We start from the raw sequence: 24279 nt of genomic DNA, 5'->3' as shown, positions 1-24279 counted from the left end.
GCTTTCACTGGAAAAAGTTTGAGCAATTTCAATTGTAAACATTACGTTCTGTGGTTTAAAGTTATTTTGTTGTTTTGGGCGGACCATTAAATGGGAAAATTCCAGCTAGCTAAAATAAACAGGTGTCTTTGAATCAAGGCTTAAAACTTTGGTCGCTCAGTGTTTAGTTAACATACTTTTGAAATCCATAGAAAAATAAGAATTTATATTTTGGTCCCAGGGGAACTTTAAGCAATGGTTCCCAGCCACAGCACATCTTTTTAGGAAAAATAAACAGGTTATTCACTGGCCTTGTTCGGTCCGTATAGGGAAAAACTGTGCCCGAGGTCTCGAGTACGGCCCGAGGTCTCGAGTACGGCCCTAGGCCGCAGGACATGTATCACAGCATACTTCCACAATATTAATGCTGTAGTTTTATCCCCACTGGGAGGGGAGTAATTTAGTTTGTCGGTAATACTTGAGTCATTCTGTTGTACATTGTCACACCAAGAACCAATCCAGTTCGCGCTTGTCAATACCCACTAATTAGATTAAAATATTTGAAGTTTCATATATTTGAGCTGCGGAATAGGCCATTTTACAGTTGTTTGCTCAGCGACCAAGCCTATGAATGGCTGCGAGGCTGCCGGTGACCTTGCATTGATACAGACCTCACTGCTTTTATCATGTAAATTGTGTTGTTGTTACGCTAATTAGTCCATATTAACATTACAAAAGCATGAAGGTTTGTATCAAAACAGGGTCACCGGCAGCGTCGATTTCATTGCTAGGCCTGGTAACGTAGCCACAACTGTAAAATGGTCTATTGCATGAAGCGAAAGTTGGAAACATGATCGCAATCAGTTGAGCAACTTAAGCAGCTGCAGCAGCAACTGACAAAAATCCAGGCTCGAACGGGAGTCGAGCCAACGACCGTAAGATTGTGCTGCACTTTCTTTACCAACTGAGTTCTCAAGCCCGTTGGTAGCTGGCCGATTGCGTCTTCCCGTACAAGCTTACACTGCGATTTTTCGTGCAATATGTCTCGCAACGCAATTTCTACAAACGTTCTCACATTACGAAACAAGTTGTTTTACGGGTGTTACACTGAGCAACGTTTCATGCAACTTGTCTCGTTTCGATGATAAAATGAGGTTAAAAGAACATTTTCATTGGCTGATACCGCAAACTGTTGCGATACAAGTTGCAAGACAGATGTTACACTGCGGTATGCTTAAAAATTCGTTTGCAATCGTTGTGGAAAGCAGAAGTCAACTCTACTTTCCGCGAAGGTTTCTGCAACTGGTCTCGCAACATTGTTGGCCGGGGTTCATGCAACTTGTCCCGCAATGGCGTTGCGAGACAAGTTGCACGAAAAATTGCACAGTGTAACAGCGCCTTTAGTCTCCTTCGCAGCCGTTTTTTGTTATATCACGCAACCCCGAGCGTTGCGTGACGTCCCAGTAACGGCTGCGAAGCTTTCATTCTATGAGTTCTTTGCTCGCGAGAAAAACACCCCGTTTTAATAAATTAACCTTGGACGACCTGGACAGTCCTTATAATCCAGCCAAGCTTTCCCCAGTTCCTCTCTTCTTCACGCGCACGTGATCTTGCGTTTCAGAGAGATATAGGTTTTCAATCGGGGTTTGTTTGCGTGCATTTGTGGTTTTGACTACTTTGATAACCGACAAGATCTTGGACAAAAACACTTCCGGCTGTTAAAAACGTGGCAAAAGGTTTTCCCAGCCTATCCTATTGGCCAGCTACCCGCGAAATCCGTGCCATCGTCATAATGGTCTACTCTCTTTCATTGCACCTTGTGTATTAGGTTTACATGTGATCTCGAGCTACAGAATCAATGTTTTGAATACGTTGTGCGATCCATGGCAAAAACAACGAAAGAGAAGTTATTACCGTCTAAAAGGAAAAATGCAATACGATCTGGGCTTCGTTATTTAAATACTTTAATTAAAATGATCTTCATTAAACTTGCAAATGCTTTTATGGTTCGTTGGTTTTGCAATTTCTGCTGAGATAACATCGACGTCGCTAAAGAAATAAAAATTGGGTAATTTTTCAAATGCGAATCTGAAATAGGATTTTGGTTTTTCATGTCTATCATTTTTGTAGCGAAATGGGAAGGATATGTAAATCGTGCTTGGAAAATCAGCTTAGGATGTTTCCACCCTGTCTGCCCTTTTGTTTTTTCCTGCAAATCAGTAAGTAAATCACTAACCTGCGATCAGGGCCATTTTTAGCTTCGCCCATATGTTCTCTTATGTCGTTGCTCGCCAACTCCACATTACGTACCACGCGAAACTAAAATAGAGCCTGATCGCAGGTTAGTAAATCACAAAGTTCAGATTCTTCTTTCTTCCAAAGGACGACCGGTTTGCGCACGAGTAGTCATGCATGTTGATGAGGGCAGTCCCATTTCTTCGAAAATGGATAAAATTTGCTTTCTTGAGCTGAAGTTCTTCATCAATATCATGACTGAAAAGTTTGCTTGGAGCTTGAAAGAAGGAATTTGTGTTTATGCAACAAATGAAATAGGATTCTTTTTGGTAAATAATTCGGAAAAGCGGCCAAGCAAAAAGACAAAAGCTTTTAAGGTTTTGTTTTCTTTCGTATTCTTCAATGGTAGCTCTCCGTGAAAAAAATCTCTTCTCTAATCCTTTGAAGCTGTCAATATTGCAAAAAAAGGCGTATTTTTAAATCGGCCGTTCGCTCGACTGGACTTGAAGTCCTTTTAAACCAATCAGCGAATTGGGGCTCAACTACTCAAAGGCGGAGTGGTAGTGAGGAGAGGTAGTCAAAAACAAGACGAGCTCGCTGAAGTTTCAAAGTGCAACCTTCTGCAACATCAAATCAGAGAAAATTTAAAAAGGAATTCGGAATCAGTGAATGAAAATTTCAATGGCGCTTGAAATCAAGGTTGGTGTCATGGGCAAATTTGCTAAAAGCAAGTCTTTAAATGGTATGAGGGAAGGCTACTTCAACTGTCAGGGCAAAGACGAATTAAACTAGAGTCGCTTTTTAAAAGCCTGATTTGGCCTTCTTGATTTTATTCCAACTATTGTTGAAAAGATCATCGAATTTAATCTGTATTTTGCGACAATGATCTGTTCGCCCTTCGTTCGCTGTGTTGTTACGCATCAACGAATTGAGTTTCCTGCGAAGGTAAACGCAATCACCAGTTTACTTCAACAAGAGAAAATTGTGAACATCATTCGGTCGTAGAAAACGTTAAACATACAAAAATTGCTTTAGTTTGTGATTTTGTTGTTTAAGGATTTTAGAAAGGAGCTAAAATATGGGTTTCGGAGCTAATTATGCCAAAAGATTTTCATAAAAGGGGAAAAGCAATAGAGCAAGGAAATGCATTTGTCATATACTGATTTAAGGGTTTATTTAAACAGAACTCACCCTAATTCTCGATTTGAACGTTTGCTAGCATTTTCAATCTAGAGAAACGTTCTTTGAGCCGAAAGAATTGTAACAATTGTATAAATTCACTGAAGTTTCGACGTCATGATTATTGGAGTAAAACAGCGATCTGCTCCAATGAGTTCGATAATTTGAATTTGAGACGTTTGTGAATATTTTGTCAGTATGTCTGACTAACAGTGAGTGTTGTTTAACAGTCTTGAATGAATTGGGAACACTCATCGTAAATCATGACACAATCAACTTTATACAATTTCCATAGGAGAGTGTGCTCGAGAGATTCTTCCTGAAGTAATTAATGCTGCTCACTTAAGCCATTAACAATGTGGAGCCAGTTGGAACTTATGCTCAGTTTATGCGTGTTATTGGATGAACTGTGGTCGTAGCAAGATTCCGGTTTCCTCAGGCAAACGGAAAGCGCACCAAATGAAAAATAAGATGGAAGAATATTCGTTCACGTTAAGGACAGGATAGAGTTAATTCAAATTTTATGTGATTACAACACTTTCGAAATTGTATTTAATTCCTAGGAATTCCAAGCTGGTAAATATTTTGTGAAGAGCCATCCAAAGAGAGTTAAGCCTTACGGTCCTGCGCCTAAGCGCGCAAAGGTTTCGCTGCCGGATGTACCGTCAAGTCGTGTACAGGACACCCAGCATGCTTTCACTGTTGATGACATACAAAAATGTCTCTTCAACAAATCAGCTGTTAAACCAGAAATCGCTCGGGATTTAACTACCAAGAAACATGGATTTAATTGTTTCTGTAAGTATAGCAAATGCAACGGTACGATTAAACAGTTCTAAAATTTTTCCAAGGCATCATGTCACCAGACTCGGATCTCGTGTGGCTGATTCCCTTTCGTGAGTTTCCTTTATCAGTAATCCTGTTAATTCGTTCTTGCTGACTCGTTACATACTCCTGTTTGCGCTTGTTTCCTACCACTTTCTTTGTATTTCTATTATTGTTTACAACCAGTTTAATCCTGTTTTAGGGTGTGACGCAAGCACCACAAATCTCAGCTTCAAGTGTCCGCGTCACAAACACGAAACACCTATTCGTCATTATAACTCCGACCTATCGCTTGCTGTATGGTCACTTCCTCCTGAAGTTGAGTTGTGTGCTTCTTGCATACCTGGAGAGGGATACGGTGTCCGCGCCAAGCGCACGATTCCTGTTGGAGCATGGATTGGTCCATACGAGGGAAAATACCTGAAGCCAGAGGATTTGGCTCCACTCGCGGACACATCTTATATGTGGGAGGTAGGATTTGTTGTCAGAATGACGCGTTCGCTTTTCACATCACATCGTCGACCGAAAAGCTCTCAGTACCCTACTCGCAACAACACGAAGGAAGCCGTCGTACCATGCAAAAAAAGAAACTAACAGTATGCGTTAATACTGAAAAGACCCCCGTATTAGCCAGTAGAAATCTTGGGTTTCTCATTTATGTTCGGGCTGTTCTTGTACCACTCACATTGTCTTCCTTTTTTCCCATCCTTAGATCTACAAGGACGGTAAACTGGCGGGATTTGTTGATGGAAGTGACGAAAAAGTTTCAAGCTGGATGCGGTTTATCCGTTGTGCCCGACACAAAAAAGAACAGAACCTGTTTGCTTTCCAATATTTGGGAAAAGTCTATTACCGCTCATTCAAAGCCATTCAGCCCGGAGAAGAAATGCTGGTTTGGTATGACGAAAAATACCCACAGTACCTTGGGCTTCCTGGTGTCATATTTGATATGGCCGCGACTAATACTGCTGGTGAGAATCTAGCTAGCCAATCATTACGATTTTTTAATGTAAGGTCATCGTAATATATTAGGACAGAGAGTTAATAAAATTCTTACTTTTATCAGTAGGGTCAAATTACCCGCCGGAGGAATCAGGAACTTTTCTGCCTCAAGAGGGAGAAAATTCATCTGCAATCGAGACTGTGATGACACCAAATCAATTTCCACCCACTCCTCCCAGCTCGGTACCTTCACCCGCCACCCCACCTTCACCCGACAGTCAGCCAAGCTCTCCCACTAAAGCAATCAGCAGCAAGCCGGTTAGTGGCCAACAACAAAAAGTGGGGTCTGCCTTCGATTTTTCAGTCGCCAGTGTAAACTGTGAGAAGTCACCGTTTCCCTTGTCGCCCCCTCTCTCCTCACCCTGCGGCATTAATAGGGACACCGCCTCACCTAACCAAAATGAAGATAAAAGTAAAATTTCGTCTTCAGGTAAACAGCCTTCTTTATTTGCCGGTATCACTGAGCTGAGCTTATGGAAATGCGGCCAGTGTAAAAAGTCGTTCCCTCAGCGGATCATGCTCCAAGTACATGTATGCAATGAAGCTCCAAAGAAGCCTTATCAATGTGGCCACTGCGCACAAAGCTTCTCCTCACCAGCACAGCTGCGTGCGCATGCTGTCACTCATATCAGTAAGAAACCATTCAAGTGCGGTTACTGTTCCCGCGCTTTTGCCGGCGCCACGACCTTGAACAACCACATTAGAACACACACTGGAGAAAAACCATTCGTATGCGACAAGTGTGGAAAGAACTTTACACAGGGATCTCAACTTAGCAGGCATCAGAGAATACCTGGAGACTGCGCGGTACAAGTGTAAAAAATAGGGATTTTGAAGAAAAATGACGCTCGGCATTAAAGAAAAAGATTTTTAGATTTGAATATTTGTCCAGATGAGAGCATTTTTCCTAGGGGAATACAATACAAAACTAATATCAACCTCCCGAACATTTTTGTTTCTTTAAGGGGTGAAGGTCCATTTTTAACTGATAAACTAAACAATTTGTGAATCGTGATTTTGGGCAGAAGTTAGGGAAAGATTGAACATTGTTCTCATTATGAAGATGCAAGTGTAGAGAAAAAAGAGCTGTCAATGCCTTTTGAAATTTTTATCGGAAGACTAGGTACATTTGCATTGAGCCACTTGTTTCAGTGTATGTAAGCTTGTAAATTTGGAATTTTTTGCCCAAATCCCGTGGGTTCGCTTTGTTCAAAAGCACCTCGCCTAACGTGACTACGCGATCGCGCGCGCACTCTACACGCTTCCGCTGTGTTTGTGTAATCAATTTGTCCTGTTTTTTGTGTCTTGGGTTTACTGTGTCAATGCTCTTTCTTGAGTATTTTACGATCGAATAAGGGTTTGTTTTCTTCTTTTTTCAAGAGCACAACCATATTTAAACTTCTGAATGGCAAGGTTCTTGAAGGTTCGGAATTAAAAGCACAGAACATGAGATAATTATATTTCATCTGTCTCTCCAATAAAAGAATCAACTCCTTATGTATTCCATGCAATTCAGCTAAAAATGCAGCTAACAATATTGAATATGGATTTTTTTAAAGTTAGTATCTAATAAGCCTCTTTCAACATATTATTCAACTTGTTTGCTGTTCCGCTCCGTAGTTCTTCTGAGTGCTTTCCTTAGGGGATGCATGTTTCTGGAAATTTAAATGCCCTTGACTTTAAAATCAGTTCCGTTTCATTGGTTGCTTTCGTGTTCGTTTTTCTTGCAGTTTTCACTGCTTTTACGCGGGTCATATCTAGCAAAACTAGAAAACATGTCGACGCAACTAGAATAATTTTGTAATTTCATCGCCTTTAGGCTCCATCTAAGATTTGTCTAAAGAACCAATAACAATTCACAGTCCATTGATTTCTTTGAAGAAACAAAGACGTTACCGACTCAATATTGATAGCTGATGGCTTGATTTTCTCTTCTAATGCAAGTTATTTTGTCATCACATTCATTAATCCTGATCATTACCATGTAAATGGAGAGAAAGAAAGCACTGAGTTTGTCTGGAATATTGGATCCAGCGAGCCATAATAAATAACTAAAACTAAAGCGAATATTAACCCTTAACGAAATTCAAATCCCGTTTTTATTAATGCGACTGCAATAAGCTTGCTAGGCTGCATTGTGCACACTCTTAATGCCCCAAGAAACCATGTCCTTTCAATAACAACTCTCTCTTACTTAATACTGTTTAATAATATTAATGAAGGTGATTGGGGGGGGGGGGTTACTTTCTAAAGAAACAATATTGCCGCCTCAGTGGGGAATGAAACACAAAAATTATGTTTTATAAAACTAGTTGATAAACATAAATTGATCGCCGCGTGAGCTGACCTTTGGAGCGTTGTCTCTTTGGGCGAAACGGCAAATAGAACCAACGCCCTACGAAGGGCTGATGACGCTCGAAACGTCAGCGCACAAATCCGGCTTTCTTACGTGTTTTATTTACCTTTATCAACTAGTTTGATAAAATGAAATTTTCATGTTTGATAGTTTTGGCCTAGTGAAAAAAGCCACTTGAGCAGTGAGTTGGTTATCTTGCGCTCTTTGTTTCCTTTTTTAACACTAAGTCATTAAATGTTATATAATTAATCCCATTCAACAGCGAAAACGTGATCCTGACTACCACACACTGTTGTTGCAACTCTCTCTCCTCAGTACCTCCCCCGGCATCTAGCTGTCTTGCACAGAGAGGGCCTAAATGTTGTTTCCTGTTTTTCCTTGGTTTTATTTCAATGACTTATTGGTCAAAAGCAGGAGTAAATTACCTGTCAAATTACATCTGTGACCCAAAAATGTTATTTGCTATTTGCCTCTGGCTGACATTCCAATGATCAAATGACCACGTAAACCGCGCAAATGAGTTTCCATAATTGCATTGCATATTTAATTCGAATTAAAGGTGTTGCATCAGAGCATCAACTATCTAGGCAAATATATGTTCATCTATCTGAGAAAGGCGTGAATCGTTTTTCTGTGCTCTAACCTTTAAAAGTACTTCTAGCACGTTTTTCAATTGCCCTTTTACTTTCATTTATCTTTCCCGACCTTCCTTCAACCGCTCTTTCTTACATTTTCCTTTCACCGGAAATAATAGTCAAAAGGGAACGAGCACTAAATCACGCTTTCCGTTATGGTAAACAGTCCCCTGGGATTCCTTCGTGCTTGTGCAGTTGAGAGGCTTGAGTAAAAGTCTTTCCACATTTTTCGCACAGAAATGGTTTTTCTCCGGTGTGCGTGCGTACGTGATTATGGAGAGTCGTCGCTCCAGCAAATGATCGAGAACAATAGCCGCACTTGAACGGCTTCTCTCCGGCGTGAATGACTGCGTGCATGCGCAGTTCGTTGGGATAATCAAAGGACTGATTGCAGTGACCACAGTGATAAGGCTTGTGGGGCCTATTAGGACACACATGAATCTGCAGTACTGACCGTTGAGCGAATGATTTTCCACACTGTCCACAATTAAGAACGGTTGCATCAGTACTATCCGAACTGTTGTCTTCCTCGTCACTATACTTTATATGGTATTCTTCAGCTGACAAAACTTCTTCGTTACATTTCCCACCGTGGTTAACAGTGACATCATGAAATCTATCAATTGTCTTATTTCGTTCAACACCTCTCCCTGCTCCATGAGATACGACCTGGCTTATACTGTTGGAAGAGTATCCCCCTGTCACTTGCGAATTGAATTGCTTCTCTGTCTCAGTGTATGTCCGTGATGCTTGATTGACAGAATCGTGGCCAGTCAGAGACGCTTGGGGGCCCACACTACTCACGGAAACACTCCGACTCGAGCGACGTTTGACACGAGAGTAATCATATGACCGATTTCGTTTAGATACTGATGATGTGGATGAAGGAAAATGAGCATGCGCGGATCCTTGAAGACTTTCTCGTGGAAGTGTGACCGTCATTTCAGGGTGTTGTCTCAAATCTAAATAAAATATCAAACAATTCAGGTAAGTATGGTGCGAAGCAGATTAACTTGAACTCCACATTGACTCTATACGATTTTTCCATTTTTTTTCCTTAGAAGGCTTAAGACAGCCTTGTGCGGGCCTTTTTCTCCGCAAAGTGTTGGTGGGTGGCGCAGAAAATCTTAGAACCCTTAAACACCTACCTTCAAGTTTTTGCGTCCCTCTTCCCCTATTGTCTGACGAAAGAAAGAGAAACCTGCTCCCCACTGTGTAGTCCTACTCCGGAACTTTGGTTTTATCAACGGAGTTGATAATGTAAATTGGCCACCGTACAGAGATTCTAAAAGCTGACGTTTCGAGCGTTAGCCCTTCGTCAGAGCCTTTCGTCGATTCGCTCTGACGAAGGGCTAACGCTCGAAACGTCGGCTTTTAGAATCTCTGTACGGTGGCCAATTTACATTATCAACTCCGTTGATAAAACCAAATTTTTGTATACTACTTCCCCACCGACGCAGCACCACAGTTTCTTTAGAAACTACCCCCTTCTATTCCGGAACTCCCTCTTACCCCTCCCTGAAAATGGGCCGGGAATCCAGGCGGGAAAAGAGCGAGTCCTGTATTACTTGCAGGCGCATGCTCGGAATGTTGCAATCATGTTGCATTAGATACCAGGCTGGAACTCCGACAACAAAAAGATCTTTTAGGTCTTAGCGCTTTGAAAATTTAACTGTTTTCTTACCACTGTAGTCGCAACATTCCAAAGTGGTCCTTGATGATTCATTGATTACTGTAGACACATAAAATCACCTGGTCAATCTGTAGCACTACAACTGGCAACAACGACTACACACGAACGAACAGCACTACCACTTTTTGCCGTTATGAAATCTTCGATGACGTAATGGTCTTAATTAATCTGCAACTTTCTTCAGGATATGTATGGGTTTGAACGATGCGATAATAACACTATTAACAACTTACAGCTTTCTTTCTTAAAAGTCACGATTAAATTTAATTGGTTTTTTACAGGAGCAATGGGCTAGCAAAGTAGTCACACGAGTCACATAATTCAAGAATTACGTTATCCACGGCTATCTTTAGTACGCACATTCCATGGATGACGTAAGGCCTTTTATGTATTCAATAATCGCTTCAAATCAAGCGCTTCAATGACACAGAAACGCAATATATTTTGTACTAAATAAAGAGTGGTATATTCATAAAATGTTAAGTACATTAACGTTTTAACAGCGTTTGGTGAATAAACATCATAAGTTGCGTGATTTGAAGTCTCACTGACTATATGGCCGAGTGGAAGTTTGGGTCTGTTCACCGACATAACGAAAACTAATTGTTGGTTTTCACTCACAAAAGGAAGCGTTTGCATAATAATAGAGTTCAATTCCCGGAGGATTTGGTCGAGGCACCAACATGGCCGCATTTTCTTTGTTTAGGGGCACCAACATGGCGGTCGTGACGTCATGTGAAAACGGAGTATAAACAACGTGCAGAACAAGAACCGCGCTCGGCCCATGGCCGCGCGGTTAAAAAATCGTATATGAAAATTACCGTGTGATTTGCGGTGTCAGGAAAATAACATCGAAATTATGCCTTGTCGTGTCCAAACGAGGAGAAAAATCACGATCGCAGTGATGTTGGAAAATTATTGCCAAATAAATGAAACGACTGAGGGAAAATCCGTCTGTGCAAATGCTGAACTGGTAAAGATAGCATAGGATTTCACTAACTGAGCAACAAAACGGCTCGGAGCCAAAATTTCATATTATCTACAGTACTTCATCTCTTACAATGAGTGTCAGAAGGAAAGTGCTTTTAAGTAGCATTTTTCAAGGGTTTAGTGGAATGAAAATCATCTTCATCCTCATTAATTATTATTCACGAAAAAATTTTGACCCGAAAAAAAATCTTGACAATTAACGTCCGGATAATCGATCTTTGACTGTGCATATATATGTATAAATTCGTGGGCAACGTGGTCAGCAAGAGCCGACGTATGATAACCATTAATTAATGCATTAAAATGTTCCGTTTTCTGTCATGCAATCGTCGTTTTGTTTTCCCGATATAAAAATCATTGCAGTCCCAATAGGCAGCTCTATATACAATCTCAGCCATTTGGCCACGGCTAAGTCTATCCTTCTAAGGAAAGAAAAAATTTAATACGACGAATGCTTTGAAAAGTTACTCAAAGGAAAATTTACTCTGAGTAAATTTTAACCATTCTAAAAATTGCTGTAAATTACTCTGTTTATCACCGTTGTTTGTGTATTATTCCTGATAAAACTGAGATGGCCAAAGGATAAGAGTATTTACGACATTTTTTATCTAACTGTTTTACATTGGGTATCCAAACAATTTGTCCCCGATTTTGAAAAAAAAACACTACTAATTAACTATGCCCAAATAAGGAATTTTTTTCCAAATATGGCTTTTCCCCCAGTTTTGGGGGAAAAAATTGTCGTCATTCCGTGCATGCGCTTGGAAGTAATACAGGACGACAGGACTCTCTCTTTTCCCGCCTGGGTTCCAGGCCCATTTCCTGTGCGGGGTAAGAGGAAGTCCCGGAACAGGACTATTCACTGTGTGGAGCATTGCACCTGCATCGCAGGGGGTCATGGGTTTGAATCCCGTTGGAGCCACCTGAATTTTTCAGGTGTCTTCAAAAGACAATTGCTTAAATTGTCTACATAAGTGCGAGGATTATTCCTTTCTCTTTCGTCTGTGGCCCGCACTACAAATATAAAGTTCTTTGGCATTACAAAGCCATATATTTTTTTCTGATGTAGCGGTCGCGTGAAAGCTGGACAGAGATCAAAAGGGGAAAGGTGAGAGCAGAAGAAAGGAGACGTCTAGCTCAGCCCTTTTTGTACTCCACGCAAAAGCTTTGTTTACGACGCAGTACAAGCAAGGAACTACTGCTGTTGCTGTCTTACCACTAGAAGATTCACGGAAGGTCTCACGTATCTCTAGGGGGATTCCCATGTATTGAGGATACTTCTCATCGTACCACACCAATAGCTCTGTCCCAGGAGGAATGTCTCTAAAGGCTTTGTAGTAAACGTTGCCGCAATACTGAAAGGCAAACATGTTCTGCTCGTTTCCGTGTCGTGCACAGCGAATGTACCGCATCCAGCTTGCCTTGCTTTCGTCATGTCCATCAATGTAATAAAGAAGCTTTCCCTCGTGATATATCTGGAAATACAAATTGTTTCCTTAGCAATTAAAATGAGACGAAAAACTTCGTTGGCAAAATTACGGCTGTCTCATTGCTGCGCGCAAACGATGAAGTTTACCTCCCACATGTACGTGGCATCTGTTCCAAGAGATACTTGATCAGGTCTCACTCTTACTCCCTCGTAAGGTCCAATCCAGGTTCCCGTAGGGATGAACTGCTTTGCACACACTCCATAACCCGCCCCTGGGATCCCAGACGAGCAAAGGCCAACCTGACTTGGGAACGACTCCAGTGCGTACGGCCAGTGAATGTGTTTACTATTTGTTTTGTTGTTGTTGGCTGTTGTTTCTGCTTTGAGTTCTTGATGAGAGCTATGTTTTTGGCATACATTTCCTTTCTCTTGATGACCTCCGTTACACCCTAGAATACGAAGAGGTTTCTTATAAGCAGAGCCGTAGAAAGTGCGTGCCTTTCTTACTCAAGCATAAAACTGACACAAAATTGGGGCTACTTCGCGATGCGTTCGTCAGCCGGCAAATATCAACGGTGTGTATTCTCATTTACAAAATTAGATTCCCCGGTGCCTGATGCTCTTTATGCTTCTTTCATCCTTTATGACATTATCTGTTTACAGATCATTCCGAATGCAATGATTTAAATGTCTAGTCTGCGCATTACTTGCAAATACATGTAGTTTTCAAAAACTGATGTCCGAAATATTAATTTCGTTGTACTGCTTGTCTACTTATCTAGACGTGTTGTTTTTCAATTGTCTATAAAGCGACAGTTGCCTAAATTGTCCAGCCAGCTAAGCCTAGTTCGAGCATCATTCAGTTCTCTCGTCATACGTGTTGATTTGTTATGCTTTGCTGACGGGGTCTTCCTTCTGCTCACTGCTCACCCAAATCTAATAATTTCTATTTTTAATGCAAGGGTATGATATTTCTATGTAAGACTCTCTAATGAATGGAAAGAAAACAGGTGTGCAAATAATGATTGAAATGAAATCCCCAACATCTTAAGGTACCATTGCGGCTTGAGCTGCAATATAATCTACAATTCTTATTAACAAAAACCCCGTCATCCACTTACAATAGCTGTATTCTTCCTGTTTATGCTGAAGGGAATTTTTCAATTCTTCCTCGCTTACTGGTGTAACTTCATTTCGTTTGTACAAACATTGGTGAAGATCTGCCGGAGTAAAGACAACTGCTTTTGTTGAGGGGTGCGGGAACTGATTTTGTGAGACTTGAAAACGCTCATTGTGGCTTGGATGCGTAGTCTCAGACTTTGAAAATCCAGCGTTTTTCATCTTTGTTAACATGAAAAATAAACCACGTTAGCACTCTTATAAAATATAGTCAGATCAGAAAACAAGTATCCAGTATTGTTAGGCGATGAACGTTTACAACTGCGTCATTCCAAAATTACCAATGTCGTAATACCGCACTGGTTGTATAATGCAACTTAAAAATCAACTCTTGTATTACTTAGCTCCTTAAGAGTTTTTAGGAATTATTATCAGCGATACAAAACAAGAATTATTATAGTATGGAGAAGAAACCCTGATCGTTGAGAGCGTAATTTGGACTAGCTACTCAAACCGAGTTGTAACGAAATTGTGACGTAATTTATTCTAAAGTGACCGTTATTTGCCTTTACTTGTCCCGCTCATTGCATGAATTATCATGATTACCATAGTGGTGTTTTGATTTAAGCGTTTCTGTCGCCCCAGATAAGTATTAAGCCTCGCTAATTGAGAATCAGTTTGTATTTTCACTATTGTACATATTATGTACATTAGGAAGATTACGGATATTCACATCCCGTGTTATTCCGCGCTCGCTTTGATCGATAGGTCTTGCTTAGCTTATAAATACCAAGTTGCATGCCACTTAGGTAACTCTTTATTATTTTATTTTACGACAGGAAATTTCATTGATTCTTTATGTGCCTCTTGAGCATTTCGTGAGTAGCTGCAGTAGATTTGAGCTTTGTCTTAGTAAACCAAGTGGAACGAGGATAAGAGAAATGCAAATTTTGCGTGAGAAGTTCCATACTTTTGAAACGAGATGGGACTCGTCAGGGTGTCCAGCACCTTAAAATACAAATGATGTTAATTAAGATGTTTGTTCCTAGATAAAGAAGGAGTATCGAGATTCTGTATCTGGTAATGTGTGCGAAACATTGCAAATACCCAACGGGCAGAGGAGCTTTCTTATTAGTTATGGTCAGGCATTGTCTTGAGTCTGCTTGAGTCTCGTGCACTTCTTTCCTGTTCAACTCGGATTTCAGCTCTAAATCCAAGAGCTGTTCGCAGACATCAAGATTCATCAATCTACTTTCGCAAAGAAAAAGGTGCTGCTTTTTCTTCGAAGCAGTGAACATCTATTACTCAGACAAAAAAATTTCTTTAACTTACCTAGCGTCTTGCCTCTTTCCGTTCTGTAGTTTATGGAATTTTTCGTTGGTGTATTGTTAAGAGAATGCAGTCTGTAGGCCACGAAATTCTATGTGAAATTCATCCGTTGTTTACAAACTTGTCGCATTAAACCATAACGCCGAGTTCATTTGGGATCAGGTAGGGAAGTCTCTTTCAAAACAAAGGCTGTATTGTTGAGTTCCTCTCATGCATTGCAGAACAACTGTCCATGTTTGCGTGGGCGAAAAGCCAATGATAATTTGGATTGATTTACTCATTGTGACGTTGAACTTAAAATATATGATTATATAATACTACCTCTGGTTTGAGAGCTTTCCCAGTGCTGTACATATTTCAGAAATTTTGATTGATGTAGTGAATATTACCAAAGAATGCCTTAACGTTTCTACGTCATGCATATCTAACAAGTCGTCTCGCTTTTTGCGTAAAACACTCAAATGAACAGTTCACTGATTTGAAATCTTTCCGGCATTGTTTGTTTGCCAGCAACAAAGAAAGGACAATGGTTTGGACGAGACGGACGCCGTTAACTTATTCTACCACTGGCATCTCGTTCAAATTTGTCAAATTTGCATGTGACTGAGGCAACGCAGCAGCTGCGTTGGCGTGTGATGTTACCCGACGATAGACTAATCATGACTTTTTTGCAAAGAAATTGGTCAAGGCGCTGAATCCAAAAGCAAAATGCACTTCTTCTACCTAGTAGAAACAGAGTATTAATGTGTTTCAGGGGTCACAACAAAAATGCTTTCCACAATTATAATTATATGATGAAAGACAGAGATAACCACTAAAATGTGATTATCAACTTACGGAGGGCGGGCTGCTGGCCGCTGCAGCCCTTCTTAGCGATCTAACTAATCACATCCATATGTTTTTTTATGACAGTCGTGATATTTCTTGTAACAACTCTCAGCAGCCGTGTCAACGAATTCTGATTGGTAAATAGCGATGTTCCATTACGACCTCGTTCCCAGGTCGACAAAAAGAGCCTGGGAACGAGGTTGGTCCCATTAATTTGAGTGCGAATCTGGTCAGCGGAGAGTCACGGAACAAACAAAGAAAACAAGAAGGGGAAAGACGGAGCTTTCTTTCTCTTTGTTATTATTTTTTCTTAATTTTAAAGCATGAGGAAGAGTAAACACATCTTTGGATTATAAAACAAATAAAAATGACAGAAAGTTCTGGTTTTTGGTAATGACTATTCTTAATCAGCAAAATTCTTTTACGAATGAGAGAAGTGATTCTCGCACTTAGCTGGGCAATTTAAGCTACTCTCCGCTAAATTCGGGTGGCTCCAACGGGATTCGAACCCAGGACCTCTGCGATGCCGGTGCGATGCTCTACCAACTGAGCTATGAAGCCACACAGTTGGGAGCAAGTTAACTAAATTTGTTGAAATCATTTGTTCCCGTGAAGATTTCGATGAATGAAATGAAATGAAATGAATGCCTACTTGAAGTGCGGTTTATAGACATTCATATTTCATTGCAAAAAATCTTTTAGAAACAATACATGTTGTGCAACTTTGAATTTAAAGAAAAATTCATATTCGACCTGGCCTGAAGTTGACTACTCCTCTCGGTTCCAGTCACCTGACCGCTCACCTCGAGCGCATTTCGTCAAATATGGAGGACGCAGTGAAGATAGTCTAGTTCGCGTCACCATGTTTTAAAATCATACGAAGCAAAAAAAAAAAAAAAAATGAAACAAATGATGAAAAGGTACGTTGTATCAGGTCTTACTCCATAATTTATTTGGATAAGGGCAAATGTTTCTTTAGATCTAATTATAATTAGAATGGATGAATGTGCACTTTAATAGTGTAATGGGTTTTTGCGTGACCATACCAAATATGGGTAACTCCTCATTTATGATTGTCTTTTGATTGTCTTTGCCTGTGCAAATTATAACATTGGTGTCAGAAGTGGGATAGAGCCGTCTGGGCCTAGAGAGTATGGATGACGAAAGCTGAGAAATTGTTATTAAAACGCGGGATGCAAGCGACGCCGGCATGGAACTCACTGTTCCATCCTCCCAGCCGAAAGAGTTCGGCCGATTAGGGGACACGTATGGATGACATGTTACGCGCTTTACAGTCGATAACAAAACAGAACCAAGCAATAAAAGACAAGTTGGGACAACAAGGACTGAGAATCGAGCTTCAAGTACAGGAAATGTTTCAACGAGTAGAAGATTTGAGCACTCGAGTAAACAGTCGAGTAACTCAATTAGAGACGGGGCACAAATTTCAAGAAGAAAAACTTCCTGTGAGTATTTGCACAATATAATGGAAGGGGAATTTGCCAAAAAGGATGGATTCTCTCGACTTTAGGCAAACGTTTTGGAGGGTGACATTAGAAAAAGATTCAAGGAAACAAACGAGCGCTTTACAAAAAAATTACATTAAAACCAGGGATAAACTAACAATAAAAAGTAGATTAAAGGCTATAAAACTACATAATAAGAAGCTTTAAAAAGCAAAGTCTTCAACTTGGATTTAAAAGAAGAAAGGGAACAACAAGATCTGAGTTCCAACGGAAGGGTATTCCAAACAGAAGGAGCGGCCATCGTAAAGGACTGGCCACCATAGGTCTTAAGATTTAATCCAGGTTTAAAAAGCAACAATTTGTTTGAAGATCATAAGGAGCTACTAGGTGTATAAGGTTTTATGAGCTCAGTGATATAATCATGTGCAGAACCATGAAGAGTCTTGAATGTAATGACAGCAATTTTAAAAGTGATCCTCTGTTCAATAGGGAGCCAATGAAGCTGAATAAGCGAAGGAGTGACATGTTCGTATCTACTGCTAAGATGAATGAGCCTTGCAGCACTATTAAGGACACTCTGCAGACGTTGTAAAATACATTTTGGCTGACCATAGAGCAGCGAATTACTCCGGTATCAAAGCATACTGGGCCCAATGGGACTCCCTGGCTCTCCGAAGTGGTGTACTGTACCATCGATGGGAATCTCCTGAACATCATGGTGGGGTGACGTGGCAGCTGGTACTTCCAACCGAACTCCGCGCTACTGTGCTAAAACTCTAGTGGGTGGCTACCTGGGGTTCTCCAAGACCTTAGGCAAAGGCCGTGAAAGATTTTATTGGATCCCTTGTCGCCGTGATGTTGAAAAATTGTACCACAAGTGTTACCTTTGTGCTTCCAAAAAAAGGACCAAAAGTGACACAGAGGTCACCCCTGCAGCTCTACAACATTGGGGAACCAATGGAGTTTGCCATTGACGTCCTTGGCCCACTTGCAGAAACCAACCTTGGCAAAAAATACATTTTGATTGCTAAGGATTACTTTAGTAAATGTCCAGAGGCTTATGCCCTCCCGAACCAGGAAACAGTTATGGTGACTGATGTTCTAGTGTCGCAGTTCTTTAGCAGGTCTGGTTTACCCGCTGAGCTCCATTCAGACCAAGGTCGAAACTTCGAGTCTCGCTTGTTTTAGGAGGTTTTTTTGCTTACTTGGAATCCATAAGACTAGGACAACCGCCTTGCATCCCCAGTCTGACGGCGTGGTGGAACGCTACAACCGCACTCTTGTGAGTCAGCTGGCTGCCTTCATAGAAAAAAACGTTCACCAGGGAGACTGGGACCTGCATTTACCGCTCCTGTTGATGTCCTATTGGACAGCTGTCCACGAGACTATCAAGTTTACCCTGCCATGCTCACGTTTGGACGAGAACTACGTGTCTCCTCGGATCTGCTCTTGGGGCGCCCGCACGACGACGTGGAGAATCAAAGCTACGCAGAGTGCGCTCATAGATTAAGATCCTCCACTTTACCAGGGATCACCAACAGACCAGCAGCCAGAGGATGAAGAGGCGTTATGACATGCGCAGTGTTGCCTCTACCTTCAGTAGGGTAGCAATGGTGTGGTTGCACAATCCTCAACAGAAGAAAGGGTTATCTCCCAAGCTCAGCCGGCCGTGGGAGAGGGCATATGTTGTGGTAGACCGCATCAGTGATGTCGTGTACAGAATCTAGAGAGGCCCCCGGGAAAGACCAAAAGTTGTTCATAGAAACAGGCTGTGGACGAACCGTGTCACGACTCGTGGCTGGTCGAGGATCAGCCTGGGGAACGGCAGGAGTCTGAACTCGAAAGAGGCGTTCCACAAAAAACCCTGATGAGCAATGCTGGCACTAAAGCCAGGTGCAACCGTCGCAGAGTAAGAGGTCGACCCCCCAGATCCAGTCCCAAGAACCCCCCAGCCAGTGAGGAACCTGATGAATTGGAGGAAACGTCTCTCTTGCATAGGGACCAAGGATCCGTCAGACGTTCCCAACGGAGACGACGCAGACGACCCCTCAGACACAAGGTCTTTGTTACGGGTGACATTGCAGAGAGAGTGCAACCTTTCTTTTGCTCTTGAACGTTTTAATTTTGTTTGTTTTGCCTTTATGAACATCGAACATTTCATTCAGGCTGTTGATGTTATCCGGGAAGGGGCAGTTTCATGGCTTCTTGCGTGACAAGACCAAATATGGGTAACTCCTTATTTGGCAGAGAGCGGTTGTTTTGGCGCGAGAGTGAGTGAGCGAGTGTAAGTGAGCGTCGAGTCTTTTTGATTATCTTTGTCTGTGCAAATTGCAACAATTCGATTAACTTGTTTGTTTGTCAGTTTAAACAAACAACAGTTGCCTTGAAGACGTAACGTTGATGGCAGTACTTGTTTGCAGTCGAAACCATCATGTCTTCGATCATATGGCGTTATAGCTGGAAGTGATTTCACTATGTCCCATGGTAAGTTAAATAATATCAACCTGTTGGCAGTCATAACCTCTTTTTTTGTCGAATATTAAGTGCCTTTCATCTTTGTCACAAATAACGTTTTATTTTGAGTGATTTACAATTTGCTGCTGATTGATAACCATGAATCCAAAACTTCGCATGTACATTTAAGTTCAACTTTTCTTGTGATGATCATATGTACACGAGTCATAATTTGACTATTTACAGGAATGTTATAAATTGCAAATAGAAAACATGTTGCTGTGTGTCTGTTCAATTAGGGAGCTTAAGTACACAAGTTTTTGAGACGCAGATGGCAACCGGAAGATATAAACATTTCAAATTTCAAGCACCAGGACAGTTGTGTCTCCCAGATTTTTGTACTCATTCTCTAATGGAGAAACGATACTTAACAATGTAAATGTCGTTGTGTGAAGACAAGTAAAAAGAGAAAACAGCTCACTTCTGGTTGCCGTCCGCATCTCAAAATGCACATGCTTAAGCTCCCTAATAGATCAGTATCACAGATGACGTCAAAATGTGGTAAGAACAAAAGAGTGGCCGCCGAGTGTTTCACTGATGTCCTTACCACATTTTGGCATCTTCTGTGATCTGTTACTGAACGGAGGCAGGGCAATATGAAATTTATTTCTTTTATAAAATAGCAAATTAAACGTTTTTGATGGTGATGTCAGCTATGTGTCTAATAGATCATAGGTGACCATAGGTGAGAACCAACCAAAATACTTGAATTATTAAGCTTATTACATAAATGGTAATAATGTTCTAGTATGCCACTGTGCTTAGGCTTAATCTATTTGCTTCCCCATGGCAACCAAATCAGACAGACATTTCCAAGTGAACGTCCTCTGTAGTACTGCAAAGTCATGTGATTGATTTTAGTCACTTCCTCATAAAAAGACAGCTTGCTCCCTCTTGATGTCATGAAAGGGCAACTGATAATCACCAGTAATATTATTGAGGCCATACAGTGGTAAAACTAGTGCGTAGCTCTGGTACTAGTAGTTGTGTGGTAACTTTGAACTTTGACAGTATAAAGCAGAGTCTATTGGTAGTCCCTTCTGTCTTTGTGAGAAGATAGTTGCTTTGGAATTGGTTTTTAAGTTGTCACGTCTTATGTTTCCCTCATTTTGTCTCATTGAAATATCCCAGTGGTGAGTGGGAACATAATTGCTATAATCGGTATTTTCCAGGTACCGGTAATTTTGTTCATTATGAGGTGAGTGAGAAAAGGAACTTGTACTATCCGTTGGCCCACGAGTAAATTTAACAGGACTACAGAGATTTGGTGCAGGTGATGGAGGAGGGCTGGGGAAAACTGAGTCTGCAATATATGTGTCCAGTGGCTGATTATACTTGATTTTTCGCTTTAGCTGAGGAGAAACCACTATGACTTCATGTGGGTGTGGACTGCTACCTGCATAAAATATTATAAGAGAAATGGAATGAAGAATAATTCATAATTTTCAGTTTCTTTTCTTGTACAGCCCAATGAATATTTAGTGAAATATGAATTTAGCTGCAATTATCCTGGTGCAAGGTACTTGGAATAATATCTATGATTCCTGGCTGGAGTTGAACTGATCGTAGGTCTCACCTTTGCCCCCGAAAAGATCTTATAAGGATCATTGGGATTTTTCCCAATATGATATGATAGTGCCATAACTGCTAATTGATATTCTTTTTTACTTGCTTAATAGCTGGGAACCAAATGTTGATGTGTGGGAGGTGCACAAAGAAACTGTTGCTTACTTACCGTGAGTTATTTTATCTCCCATGTCATATATAGCTGCTGGAATTCCTAGATATTGTGGGTAGTTTTCGTCATACCACACCAACATTTCTTCTCCAGGAACAATTTCCTTAAAAGCTCGATAAAACACTCTTCCCAAGTATTGGAAAGCAAACAGGTTTTGTTCCAGTTTGTGACGAGCACAACGGATGAAACGCATCCAGCTTGTAACATTCAAGTCTTTTCCGTCGATGTACTCTGACAACTTACCGTCTTTGAAGATCTGAAAAGGGATGAATGCAATCAACTTTTTTATTGATGTACGTGTATATTCCGCTCATTATGTCATCCACAGTTAACCGGGGGAGAAAGGCAGCCTTCCTGGCAGTTTGAGGCATCCGAAAATGTTTCCCTTGTTTTAAACTTTTCTGAGCTGTACTCTGCGTGCGAGAGGTTTTTGTTCATGCGCGGGATACGATCATCGAAAGCAACCAATGGCAAAACGTTTAGTTGGACATAAGCAAACTGCCCAAAACTGCCCAAGAAAAGCCCCTGGTACCAATTTGAGTAGGTGAACTTGCACTTCGGTCTCATTTGTGATTGGCCAGAGTTCTTTCCATGGTTTGTGTATTCATATTGACGAATTTGTTAATTACAAAATCGTAACGTTAAAATACCTCCCACATGTAAGATGTATCTGTGGATGGTGTCAAATCTTCAGGTTTCATCGATTTTCCTTCATATGGACCAATCCATGCTCCAACGGGGATCTTTTTCCTTGCGCAGATGCCGCATCCTGCACCAGGAATGCTCGATGTACACAACCCAACTTCCGGCGGAAGTGATCGCAAAGCTAGTGGTAGTGTCTGTTCTGACGATAATTTCTTGTTCTTATGGTGGGGACATTGAAAATCTGAATCTTCTGAGCAAGCGCCTGCGTCACACCCTATAAATGCAAAAAAAGCGGTGTAAAGGATAAAGTTTAAATATTAGTCAAGTTCCGCTTATACCACGTCAAGGGTAACCGTTGTTACCCATTGATGACTTGTCTCGAGAGTTGCTGCTGGCATTGATCACGTCAAATTAATCGGAACTGATCGAAAGTCTTTCATTCTTTATCATTATCATATATACTCACAAAAACATTCACTTTGTTGTGTTACTGCTGGCATCTTGATATTGATGATCCGGACATCATTTTGAAGGAAGAAACACCTCTTTAAGGCATTGATCGTGAAGGGCTTCCTGACCATAGCACCTGGAGAGGGACTTGGTTGAACGCGATTTTCCTGGAACCGAGGTGTCTTTGCAACAGGTTGAAACACATTTTGCCACTCGTGAGCAATGAATCTTTTTGCACCAAGTTCCGATTTCTGAATGGAGAAAATCATGGTATTCTTATAGTGATTAAGGTTTAATTTTCTTCCTGGGACATCACTTTCTTTCAATGATATCTAACAGCCTGCCAGCATCATATGACCAAATATTTGACGTTGTGTGGTGGACGCGAGCACCTGACGATTAATTTACAATTTTCTCTTCGACATCCTCGCCGTTATGATTTGGAGTGTGCGACATTATTACAATAACAGGAAGTATTTTTAGACGATGTTCTCGTAGCCCTCGTCAGCATCTTCCTAGCTCAAGCTCCCTAATAACAACAACGAACTCAAATTCAAAGGTTACCTTCTACCAGTTTCCTGTTAGCCCTAAAGGCTTGTTTGTAAGTCATACGTTTTTCCTACAATCAGTTCGTGATTGTGGCGTTTAAATTAGATAGTATCATTAAATGTTTATTATATTAATCCTGTAAAGTCGCTCCTTCTTCCTTGTTCAATACGTCAGTCTTTCCGCAATGATTTCGGCGAGCATTGAAATTATAGTCAAAATTATCGTAGTCATTCATAAGAGAATGATGAATGAAGTATTCAGAATGGTAAGCTATTTTATTAAATGGAAAATGAAGTTACGGCCCCTGGTGGCAGTGAAGTGTGACTAACGCTGTTTAATTTACTCTGTAACTGATTGTAGAGTTCATCGCATCTACCGGTAACCCATCGTTTGGGCCCTGCATAGAACAACGGTGCCTTGTTTAAATGCCATCTGGAGTCTCATGTTAAAATTTAAAATGCAATTTTTTTTATTTTCACAAAACAAAGGATGCTTGTGAAAAATGCATTGATTTTTCAGCTGATATTTCAATATCTTATTACGTATTCTACATATCCCGTTCATTCTCATTCAGTCTTAGTGTATTCAACATAAGTAGAAATGACCTTACCCCACATTCTTTTACTTCCATCTGTAAATGTTCTCTTCTGGTTTTTATCGAAAATTCTTTTGGACTGTGAGCCCTTCCTATAAATACTATCAACTCACGGAAACTCGTTTGTGGTGTGGCGCGATCTCAAAGTGTTGTTGATATAGGATCAGTAAACGTTCGATTTAAATATTTGAAGAGACGGTTAGCATTTTGGCGCGCTTTTTCTTGGATAATTAAAGGCTCTTTTAGTGAAAAGCTTATTGTTTTTGTGGAGAATAATTTAGGGTAATTTTGATTAAAAGAATGCGGACACAGTTCGTTTGTAATGTAGTTTGCAGGTCAGGCAAATTCGCGCCATTTTCTCTTGGATAATTATATTGCTTGAAATTTTCCTGAGGCTATATTGAGTTTAAATGATTGTTCAGTGCTTTGGCTAAGAGGAATCTTACATGTAAATCATAGGAAGTAAAGACATTAATATATACTTTCATTTCTAGTGTAGCTCTTGTGACTTAAGAATATTGTGCTGTGATGAAAAGGCGACTCCTTTCCGCGGCGCTGAAATGAGCATGGAATAAAATTAACAAAATTATATTCTAATCTGTTATGCATGCAAGCGACGTGGATCGTGAGTCTTGTGACTTGAGGGATTGTTGAACTTGTAAATGCAGCTTTAATGATAAAGAGTAAAGTGCTCAGCAACTCTGCGCGTATGTTACATGACTT

The 24279-nt window shown here is 40.7% G+C and overlaps 2 protein-coding genes across 2 annotated transcripts; one reads left to right on the top strand and one right to left on the bottom strand.

Annotated features, from left to right (window-relative positions):
* Nucleotides 1-2758: 2758 nt before the first annotated feature.
* Nucleotides 2759-6717, top strand: LOC137992051 (putative histone-lysine N-methyltransferase PRDM6). The gene is made up of 5 exons (XM_068837127.1): nucleotides 2759-2913; nucleotides 3957-4191; nucleotides 4421-4689; nucleotides 4931-5189; nucleotides 5285-6717. Exons 1-5 carry the CDS (start codon nucleotides 2884-2886, stop codon nucleotides 6037-6039), a joined length of 1548 nt encoding a protein of 515 aa, XP_068693228.1. The 5' UTR covers nucleotides 2759-2883; the 3' UTR covers nucleotides 6040-6717.
* A 133-nt stretch (nucleotides 6718-6850) lies between these two features.
* LOC137991102 (histone-lysine N-methyltransferase PRDM9-like) lies at nucleotides 6851-23732 on the bottom strand. The gene is made up of 10 exons (XM_068836223.1): nucleotides 23572-23732; nucleotides 22429-22663; nucleotides 21968-22236; nucleotides 21315-21573; nucleotides 20558-20975; nucleotides 15093-15117; nucleotides 13445-13664; nucleotides 12471-12772; nucleotides 12111-12369; nucleotides 6851-9173 (listed from the first exon to the last, which is right to left on the bottom strand). Exons 1-10 carry the CDS (start codon nucleotides 23590-23592, stop codon nucleotides 8365-8367), a joined length of 2817 nt encoding a protein of 938 aa, XP_068692324.1. The 5' UTR covers nucleotides 23593-23732; the 3' UTR covers nucleotides 6851-8364.
* Nucleotides 23733-24279: the final 547 nt, after the last annotated feature.

The sequence above is a fragment of the Montipora foliosa genome, chromosome 2 (assembly GCF_036669935.1).
Source record: "Montipora foliosa isolate CH-2021 chromosome 2, ASM3666993v2, whole genome shotgun sequence".
In the NCBI taxonomy this organism is placed as follows: Eukaryota; Metazoa; Cnidaria; class Anthozoa; order Scleractinia; family Acroporidae; genus Montipora; species Montipora foliosa.
This window is presented reverse-complemented; position numbering and strand designations above follow the sequence as displayed.

Excerpts from the sequence above, each read along its gene's own strand:
- LOC137992051 (XM_068837127.1), top strand. The coding sequence starts at position 2,884 with ATGAAAATTTCAATGGCGCTTGAAATCAAG. Across the intron at positions 4,192-4,420 it reads ACATGGATTTAATTGTTTCT|GGTGTGACGCAAGCACCACA; the intron begins GTAAGTATAGCA and ends ATCCTGTTTTAG. Across the intron at positions 4,690-4,930 it reads ACACATCTTATATGTGGGAG|ATCTACAAGGACGGTAAACT; the intron begins GTAGGATTTGTT and ends TCCCATCCTTAG.
- LOC137991102 (XM_068836223.1), bottom strand. The coding sequence starts at position 23,592 with ATGGAAGTAAAAGAATGTGGG. Across the intron at positions 22,237-22,428 it reads ACAACAAAGTGAATGTTTTT|GGTGTGACGCAGGCGCTTGC; the intron begins GTGAGTATATAT and ends TTGCATTTATAG. Across the intron at positions 20,976-21,314 it reads GGGAGATAAAATAACTCACG|GTAGCAGTCCACACCCACAT; the intron begins GTAAGTAAGCAA and ends TATTTTATGCAG.